Here is a 9,653-nt window from a genome sequence, read left to right on the forward strand (position 1 = left end):
TGTTCTCTCGATCCTCACAACTTCTCATTCGCCAGTCCCTCTATCGCCGCGATCATGGCCTTGACGTCCTGCTCCATGCGCTCCACGTTCTGCTTGTCGTTTGCATCGAGCGTGTTGAGGCTGCCGAAAAGCCACAGCTCTTGCATCTGCCGCGTGAGGGTGAGGATATCTTCGGTAGCACGGATCTAGAGGAAGGGCAAAATCCCCAGGCAAGAAAATCAGTCCTCACCCGCTTTGGAGTATTGCGCGCGCCAAAGGAGAAGGTGCTGGGAGTCAGGCGCTTCATTTGGAGGGGGCGTTTTACCAACGATGCCGTTTCGACCTCCATCTGCCACTTCTTGTTTGCAGTGGTGTTGTAGTCTTTGTTGTCGGGCTATGCGTGGCAAGGCTTAACATAAGCGCGGGCGCATGAAGAGGGGTTGCTGTGTGAGGAAAGAGTAGGCCGACTCATACGGAAGCTAAGGCGACGATATTCTCGAACCGCTTGACGAGCCCGGCGGCAAGCTTCTGGGAGCGCTCTGTGATGTGTGAGCAAGCTGTACAATCACTTCATTAAGAAGTTGGTCTGGACCTTGCAACGAAGCCGCGTTACGCTGAGAGACGTCCATCACGGCGGTTGTGGTGTGGTGTTTCACAAGTACTGGCGGAAAGCTCAGAGAGTCGTCAATGCGGCTGCAAGCTTATCCGCCTCAAGCCACTATCGATAACACTTTAAAATAGACCTCTAGTCCTGAGACGTCACACATCACCTGCTGGCTACGGGCACGAGCACGCCGATCGACAGCAGTTATGGATTGGAATTGCATTGCCTAATACTAGGGAAGGTAATTCAAATGGCACGCAACTGAAGGAGTGGAGTTGTGATGGCAAAACGATAAAGCAAACAAGCCAAACAGCCACATTAAAGGTACCCGGGAAGACGCGTTACTCGAGCATCGTCCAAAGCCAGTGTGCCCACCTCCATCGGATCCCGTCGTTAGAGAAAATTACTCCTCGTCAGACTCCTCCTCGCTCTCGTCGCTCTCGGCGTTCTCGAGCCACTCGAGGAACTGGGTGGCCGACTTGCGAACCTTCTTGCTGGTAGCCAGGTCAACGTACTTCTTGCTGGCCTTGCTGCCCCAGGCCTTAAGAACCTCCTCAGAGACGAGGTCGTTCTGGTAGACATTCATGAGAATGGCAGAAACCTGGGGGATGAGGGTGGGCTTGTCGTTGCCGATGAAGCGTTCAACACCACCCAAGAAGGCCTTCTCGTGCTTCTCCGACGTGATCATCTTCTTCAGCATGGCCGCACGGTTATCAATCTGCTTGGCCATGTTGTCGTCAAAGATGGTCTGGGCAAGGACGGTGAGGGTCCTGTGCTTGCTCTCGATACCAAACTCCTTGGCCTTGAGGTAGATCTCAACGTCCTCGACCTTGCTGATGCTGCCCTTCTCCTTGACCGTGTCCTGGATCCAGCTGCCGAGCTGGTCGTAGGCATTGGGGCCATCAGCACCCTCGTCGCCTTCGTCAATGACAAGAGCACGCTTGAGATCGTCCGGAAGATCCTTGGCACGGGCCTTGACGGCCTCCTCGGAAGTGTCGACAGACCATTCGACCTCCTTGTGAGAAACGTCTTCGATGTCCTTGGCCTCGGCGTTGATGCGGCGGGTCAGTTCATCGTCGCTGCCGGCGTCGAGCTCAAGATCGCCGTTTTCATCGGCGTGGTCGGAACCACTGTCGCCGTTGCTGCCACTGCCGCCATTCTGCTCCTCTTCGCCGTTGGCCTTCCTGGCACGGCGTTCAGCCTTCTTGGTGGCCTTGTCCTTCTTGCCCTTCTTGGGTTGGTTCTTCAGGATGAAGGAGCTGAGCTTGAGGCGGATGTCAACATCGGTGCGCTGACCGCATGCCTTGCAGTCGAGGAGGATGCGGCCGTCCTTGATGTTGACCTCGGTCTCGGGGTTCTTGCACTTCTTGCAGAGAACGAACTTGGAGATGAAGCCGTCGAGGTAGTCCTGAAGCTTGGTAGCTTCGTGAGCGCCGTTGATGATCCAACGGTCATCGGCGGGGTTGTTGTTGGTCTGGGCACCAAGTTCGAAGCCAAAGTACTTGATGACATCTGTGCAAGCGATCAGCAGGTGGTCATGCAGGAGGCAGGGGAGCGCAGCACGTACACGAAGGGGGACGGGCGAGCTGCTGGGCGACATTGCTCAGGTTGACGATGACGGTCTTGATGCCGTTGCCCTTGCCCTCGATCTTGGACTGCAGGCGCTCCATCTTGTAGCGGTAGAAGGGATCGGTGACATCCCGGCGGACGTTGACGTTGGCCATGGTTGCGGTTGGTGGGGGAGTGGCGGCTTAGAGCGAGAAGCGGTGGGGGAGGGAGGTTGTGCGAGGAAGCGAAAAAATCGTGGCGGAGGAGAATAGAGACATGCAGCGGGTGCAGGTCTCTCGGGGGTGGTGTGGTGAGGGCGTGGTGTCAGAAGTAGCGGACTAGCCGTTGGTGCAATGGTAGTTGCTACTAGGCTTTCGTATGTCACGGAATTTTTGCAGCTTCGGCGGCGGTTCCTGTCTGAAAGCGTTGTCACGGGGCGAATACATATACAGCCGCGGTGTTCTGGATTGACTGCAGGTGCTTTGTGCGGGTTTGGGGCCTGGGGCGGGTCGGGCGGAGCAGCTGGTGGCTTGACTCCGTGCGCGCAGTGGTGAGCCGGCGGTGGTTTGCGGGTTGTGTGCGCGGTTGCAAGCCGTAGGCTGTGAAGGGTGATGGGTGGAGAGTCGTGGCGGGAGGAAGGGCGCGATGGTTAAGTAGGGCGCGAGAATTTGAACGCTCTTCTTACCTAAGCAGCGGCCTGCGGCAGCGGAGCCAAGCCAAGCCGAAGGAGGCCGAACAACGAGGCGGCAGCCACGCCGTGCCGCTGCCTCGCCTCTGCGCACCCCATGCACGTCACCACTTCTGGCGCCTGCCGCCGCTGCTGCGCTGTCCCGCCGTGCCGCTCGCCAATTGCCCTCGTCCTTGGCCGCTGGTCGCTGCTTGCCGCCCCAGTTTGCACCGGGCCCGCCTCTGCGACCTCTGCGACCTCTGCGACCTCTTCGGTTTCCTGTCTGCCGCCTGGCCTCGAGTCGTGGATGCCCGTTTCAGCGCGGTCGCGGCTGGCTGCGACGCATCCGGGCTCTGCGCCATCAGCATGCCTACTACTCAGCTTCGCTTGACCGCAAGTCTGCTGCCTGGCACCGCCGCTCCTAAGGCTCGTCCTTCTGCAGCGAGCCCGTGCCATCGACCGACCCCGAGCTCTGCCCCTTCCCTATTCGTGGTCGAATACGACTGCGATCTACTCTGCCTACACAATATAGCGTCGAACCTCGCATATCACGACGAGCTAACCAACGTAGCACGAGCCCAAGGTCTGCCCGGTTCTGGTGGCCACAGCGGAACACAAGAGTGCTTTCTATGGCTGTATTCAGCCCGCAGCGGTGGCACCACCAGGAGCTCAAGCGTCCGCTCCACCCGTCCACATGCGAGAACTCCAGACTCACTTCTTGTGAGGTTCTTGCCGAATTTCTTGCCGAATTCCTTTCGCGTGACTTAGGTCGTCGTAGACGAGATATCTGGATGCGGAATGACAAAGGACGCTCCCCGCCAGCCAACGCCCCAAGCGGCGCCATGTTTGCCAGTAGCAACTGTCCGTTGGCCGCGATAAAGCGGCTCCTAGCTTGACAAGCAACTCCCCACGAATCATTCCGCCACGCAAGTAATACATTTCTGGCGCTGACGTTGGCCGCCATCCCAATGCGGACAGTGTTCAAAGAAATGGTCTTACGCCGGGTGAGATAAAGATGACCATCTGCCCAGAGAAATCGTTGCATGTGCTCAATACTCAACTACGGACACCATCACAGTTCAACTCTCGCGTATCTACGCTGTAGCTGCTTGTTTTTCGTTGCGACATGTCGCCCACCACAGCAGATACCGTCAACCAGTGGGCAGAGGTGCAACGCGTGGCATACGAGAGAGCGTGTCCGCAGCCAGACCTGACATTTGAGGAATTGATGAAAATACTCAAAAACGTCCTGGCCGGCATCACAAGCACTGCTGAAGGCGCCAAGCGGATAGAGTCCCTGGTGATGAACCGGCCGGAAGATTTCTTCAACAAATACGCAAGCACCGTCTATCAAATCATCCACGCAGGCGCCGCCTTTGACGACGACGTCATTCTACAGCGTCTTGCGGCACTGACGGCCGCTCTTGCAGCATTGCCTGACGCGAAAAACACCACGGGCAAGACGCTTACCTGGGCGGATGAAGAATTAGGCATTGAAGGCAAATCAGGGCCGGGAAAGGCAATCGTCCACGATCGGCAGCGCCTGTGGTCCGACTTGCCTACCTTTGGCGACGAGATGCGCCGAATGTGGATCGGTAAGCCGAGTATTCTCGTCAGGTTGACTCGTCATGTAGAAGTGAAAACTCACGAGTAGCCGCAGATGGCCCGGCATCCAAGGCGCAACGCGAGGAAGAAGGGCTCTCCGAAGAGGCCGCCCGTCAACAGTGGTCCAACTGCAACGCATTCGCCGCCCACCTGGCCAAGCTCTCGCAACGTCGCGGTGACGTTCTCGACCTCTATCTGTGTGCCATCTGGACTCTCAGGCGGGCCCTTGAGGACCGCAAGTCCGACGGCTGCGGCCAGCCGCATGAGCTGCGGATGCATATCGCGGGAGCGGCTCAGTGGATACGAATTCTAGGTAAAGAATTGCGAGACGCGGACTGGAAGTTCTCCGGCAGCCAGAAGCTGAACGCGGGCGGTGGTCCTCGTTATGATGCGGATCTGCATGGCTACGGCTTTTCTGAAAAACGGTGGGAGTTGTGGAAATGCAGGTTTGAGGACTTTGCGCAGGACGAAACAGTGGACGAAGAGACGCGGCAGATCGCCAGGGATGCGGCAAGGGAAATGGCTTGAGCGACTACAGCAATGTGGGTCGAGGAAGCGAGGCGTTTGTGGTCAGTCTCTTCTCTAATGTAGTCTAACAATATTCAGTTGCTCAGGAAACCCTGTAGTCATAGAAGGATAGCGCCCGAAATAGCATCGTCCTGCATGGCCTGAAAATCGCGCTACTAATGTCAAAAGAACACAGTTCGCAGTAGTGGAGAATTCCGAAGATTTCCAAGTACGTGACTGTGTCCCAAATTCATGGACGCGGCAAACCTATGTGCCTGCACTGAAGCCCCGCGTCCTCTTGTGAAGAACATTGCTTCATTGTTCTTTTCGATACAGGTTGTTTGCTCATTGTTCAAGATGCTGCTGCGATATTGTCAACCTCAAAGCAGCATCTGGCCCACACACACACGTTGTCCACGAAAACAAACACATGCACACAATGCACATAAAACCTCACACGCAGCTCTCCCTGGATCAATATTGTTGGTCAACTGGATCAGCTGCGATTTCCACATCAAACGCTGTTCCAAGCCTCAACGCCGTTGAACCCCTCAAGCTAAACAAGCATACCCATTAACCCCAGCAGACAGCACACAGCCCGCAAGTACATAAAACCCTGCAGGAAGTGCAGCCAAACACTCAAACTACAGGTATGGACATGCTCCAGGGCTCCGCAGGCAGCGCTTGCCAATCCTCGCTCACCACCCGCCTCCGTTCCTTTTTCGGGCTGTCTACCACCAAGCAGCTTGATCTCGAGAGCGCCCCATTCACGAGCAGCGTCTCCAGCGTCAACACCGAGGAGGATGATGTGCGCTTTTGGGACATTCGCTTCTCGGTGGCGGATGCGCCGAGTGATGGCGGCGCCCCGTCAGACAGAGACCCGCTGCTGCCTGTGTGGTGGAAGCGGAGGCCGGGGCAGAGTGTTGTGAGACGTGCGGGCGACAGGATAGAGTAGAGGTCTTGGCTGCTTTTTTGTGGTGGCGCTGTGCAAATGTGATTAGCACATGTAGTATGATTCGCAGGCAGATGTGGTGCAGCTGTGCTGCCGTGGTAACAGGTGGTGTGCTCCGGTTGGCTTCGGGCTACTTTTGCGACTACTCATATTGTCTCTTGGGCAATGGAGCTCGGGGCACACAAAGGGTCGGAGTGAACGCTGAGGGGTGGCTTATCGCACTTACTATTTTACCAGAAAATTATCTTTTAGTTTGTACCTGACTTCCGTTGATTGCATGTTTTTTCTTGAATGTGACTGTATTACTCGAATGAACTTGTGCACCTGCTGTGTGATGTATCGAGCCCGATATTCTATTTGTCGGACGGTTATCGCAGACGGTCACACGAAGACACAAATGGTTCTAGAGACTAGATGCTTTATGAAGCAGATCCAACATGGGGCAGCGATCTTGAAAAGGGACATCAAGGGAGCTAAACGTCATGTTATCATGGTATTAAACACCCTTTTGGGCAGATGATAACGTCCGCCATCAAACAAAAAGCATGTTCTTCATCGTTATTCATCACAGGTGACCATTATCGTCTGACACTATTTCTCTAAAAAGCAATATTATTAGTCCTGGGTAGCGTTGTCGTCTGACAATATTCTTCTAAAAAGCAATTTTAGTCCTGGGTAGCGAAGGTACGGAGATTTCCGCATGTAGACTGGTGAAAACTGCGAGTTAAGCTTAACAGCTCATGTTAAGCCATACATGGCTGTTGGACCCAGCCATATGCCTTATGCTGATCGAGACATGGCTTGCTCTGAAAGGTTGCACTTCGTCTGTGTTCTTCTTTCTCGAACCTCCACCTGCAGTGTAGGGTACGCCATGTAAGCTTTTGTGTAGCCATTGGCTTTTTTTTCAATCCGAGACATCTATCGAGATGGTACCGCAGCATTATCGTCCATTGTGGGAGCATCAGACGGTGCGTTCCGAAGACATATAAGTAATCACATTGAGGGTCGGTGCTTTGCTTCATCCCAAGGAATCATCACCCACTGATCAAACGACATCCCCAAACCATACAATATGGCGGCTGTCGAAGGGCTCACAAGTGGCGGGGAACTGCCAAGGTCTGTAGCGGTAGTGAGAGCGTCCTTGGGCAGTCAGTGCTGATACAAAGCAGAAAATACGTGCGCATCCCAGACATGTTCGCGTCCATCATGTCTGTTGCACCCCGGGTGAACCCACACTACCACAAAGTCAAACAAGAAGCTGAGAAGTGGGCGATCAGCGTGCTCAGTCTAGATGAGCAGCAAGCAATGAAGTGCTCAATGGCGGACGTCACTTACCTTGCTGCCTTATGGGTACCGGACGCTGATGAAGAGGCGCTACGCGTTTTCGCAGATTGGATGCATTGGGTCTTTTACTTTGACGATCAGTTTGACGAGGGGCATCTTAAGGACGATCCGGAAGCTGCAAAGGAAGAGATTTTGGCTACGCTCGCAACGATGGATGATGGTCATCCAGTAGTCGCCGCAAGCGACAACCCTCTGAGATACGTGTTCCAGTACACGTGGCTCTGTTTCCAGAAGAGAGCATCGCCAGATCTTCAGAAAAGATATAAGAAGTCGATCGAAGACTATTTTGACGGAGTGCTGAGACAGGTCGACATCGCGTCCGGATCGACCACGGTAGGGGTCGAAGAGTTTATGCACTCCAGGAGAAGCGCCATTGGCGTGTATCCTGCTCAGGACTTGGCCGAGTAAGTGCAGCTGCCATTTCCCTTGTGTGTAGCTTGTGCTGATTGTTGGATTCTTGGCAGATACGCGCGTGGGATCGAATTGCCAACGCACGTGTTTGACGACAAGGCAGTGATGGAACTGCGGCGTATCTCGTCGGACATTACGTGCTTGTAAGAACACACGCATGAGCCAGCGTTGAGTGTGCGCTCACAGCCAGATAGGCAGAATGACATTCTTTCGTACCGAAAGGACTTGGCAGAGGGGACTGAACACAACATCATCCATGTTTACCGGAAGCAGGGCCTCTCGGAGCAGCAGGCGGTAGATGCGGTTGACGGCATGTTCAATGGCCTCTACAAGCACTGGTACCTCGCGCTTGCCGAGATAGCGCCTTGGGGCGAGCAGGTGGACCGGGAGATGCTCAAATACATCGATTGTTGCCGCGACGTTGCGCTAGGCAATCTCTACTGGAGGTAAGCATCGCTGCGCGCGCCTAGACTGCAAGATTGGTAACGAGAGGTTTCAGTTTCGAGACGGGTCGGTATCTTGGAAAGGAAGGCGAAACCGTGCACAGGACGCGTATGATGGCGGTTCCGTGATTGGGAGGTATCGTGTTTGCGTGTGAGGAAGAAGGAGGTCTCGGTGTGGCTTGGGTTTGAGTCGAGATCAGATAGCGCAAAGAAAGTGTTTCCGAGTGTTGAGGCACAGCCTCAGCTGGTTGGGGGCTGCACAGTTGTGGGAGCGAGGAAAACATGAGTCATGCGAGCTCAGGGTTCAGCCTTGCCGCCTGCGATACGTCATCACCCTGCAGCTGCCTTTCGCCCAAGCACCACCACGCCCACAGTACTTCACCCATGCTCCCCCGGCTCAGATTGACGGCGCGGCACCTCTTCTCCCGCGCAGTCCCCGCCCGCACCATGTCGTCCTTCGTCCTGCCACACTCGTCCCCCGAGTGCACCGTCAACCTCACCAATGACATCTCGCAAGACCAGCTGCTCGCCTTCACTGCCTTCAAGAACTGGATATCGACGGTGCAGCATTCGCTTGTCCAACAGCAAAACAAAGACCACGTCTTCCACGATGCCCCGTACAAGCTCCGCAAAATCGACGTCCAGGCATGCGACTGGTTCAGCAAGACCAAGCTCGGCTTCGTGAAGCTCAAGGCCGAAGTCACCAACGACCGGGGAGAATACCTGCCGGGCTCCATCTTCCTGCGCGGCGGCAGTGTGGGCATGCTGGTGAGTGCCGCGGAACCGCTCCTCCCCCGGCCGCCACCAGCTCGCCCCGGTTCCGCTAACACCGTCGTTCCCTTAGCTCATCCTCCAGCCCGACGACGTGCCCGAGCACACGGAGCAAGACAAGTACGTGATCCTGACGGTGCAACCGCGCATACCCGCCGGCTCGCTCTCGCTGGTCGAGCTCCCGGCCGGCATGCTCGACGACAGCGGCACCTTCGCCGGCGGCGCGGCCAAGGAGATCGAAGAGGAGACGGGCATGAAGGTGCCCGAGAGCCAGCTCATCGACCTGACGGCGCTCGCCGTGCCCAGGACCGAAGACACGACGGGCGAGGCGCTGAAGCAGGCCATGTATCCCAGCGCGGGCGGGTGCGACGAGTTCATCCCGCTGTTCCTGCATCAGCGGCGGGTGAAGAGGGAGACGCTGAAGGAGTGGCAGGGCAAGTTGACGGGCATCAGGGAACATGGCGAGAAGATCACGCTGAAGCTGGTGAGGCTGGAGGATCTCTGGAAGGAGGGCGGCCGGGATGCTAAGGCTTTGGGTGCTTGGGCGTTTTATGAGGGGCTGAGAAAAGAAGGAAAGATTGATGTTTGATGGGTTCCGGCGCATTGGCTGCGGAGGGAACCGGAGTTTGTCCAGGTCACGATATACCCAAGGGATCAACAAGCAGAGTGCAAATGGTAAATGTGAGGTTCGTTCCTAATATCCAGGCATTATGGTTTTCCTACAAGACCTCGGATTTACTTACGCTACTAGCAAATAAGGCTACTGGATCCTTCCAATCAGCAGGTCGTATTCAGACAACAACGTTCATTAGCGTCGGCTTA

At 55.7% G+C, this 9,653-nt stretch overlaps 4 protein-coding genes across 4 annotated transcripts; 3 read left to right on the plus strand and 1 right to left on the minus strand.

Moving 5' to 3' along the window:
* Positions 1-986: 986 nt before the first annotated feature.
* Positions 987-2,307, minus strand: BKCO1_1300082 (eukaryotic translation initiation factor 5; the record flags this gene model as incomplete). Its single annotated transcript, XM_020270968.1, has 2 exons — positions 987-2,095; positions 2,151-2,307. The coding sequence occupies 2 exons, from the start codon at positions 2,305-2,307 to the stop codon at positions 987-989; spliced, it is 1,266 nt and encodes a 421-aa protein (XP_020132306.1).
* Positions 2,308-3,924: 1,617 nt separating this feature from the next.
* BKCO1_1300083 (uncharacterized protein) lies at positions 3,925-4,931 on the plus strand (the record flags this gene model as incomplete). The annotated part of the gene is made up of 2 exons (XM_020270969.1): positions 3,925-4,393; positions 4,459-4,931. 2 exons carry the CDS (start codon positions 3,925-3,927, stop codon positions 4,929-4,931), a joined length of 942 nt encoding a protein of 313 aa, XP_020132305.1.
* Positions 4,932-6,934: 2,003 nt separating this feature from the next.
* BKCO1_1300084 (terpene synthase metal binding domain protein) lies at positions 6,935-8,189 on the plus strand (the record flags this gene model as incomplete). The annotated part of the gene is made up of 5 exons (XM_020270970.1): positions 6,935-6,978; positions 7,032-7,610; positions 7,671-7,760; positions 7,812-8,063; positions 8,117-8,189. 5 exons carry the CDS (start codon positions 6,935-6,937, stop codon positions 8,187-8,189), a joined length of 1,038 nt encoding a protein of 345 aa, XP_020132312.1.
* A 318-nt stretch (positions 8,190-8,507) lies between these two features.
* BKCO1_1300085 (nudix family hydrolase) lies at positions 8,508-9,420 on the plus strand (the record flags this gene model as incomplete). Its single annotated transcript, XM_020270971.1, has 2 exons — positions 8,508-8,828; positions 8,905-9,420. 2 exons carry the CDS (start codon positions 8,508-8,510, stop codon positions 9,418-9,420), a joined length of 837 nt encoding a protein of 278 aa, XP_020132311.1.
* Positions 9,421-9,653: the final 233 nt, after the last annotated feature.

This window comes from Diplodia corticola (assembly GCF_001883845.1).
Source record: "Diplodia corticola strain CBS 112549 chromosome Unknown scaffold13, whole genome shotgun sequence".
In the NCBI taxonomy this organism is placed as follows: domain Eukaryota; kingdom Fungi; phylum Ascomycota; class Dothideomycetes; order Botryosphaeriales; family Botryosphaeriaceae; genus Diplodia; species Diplodia corticola.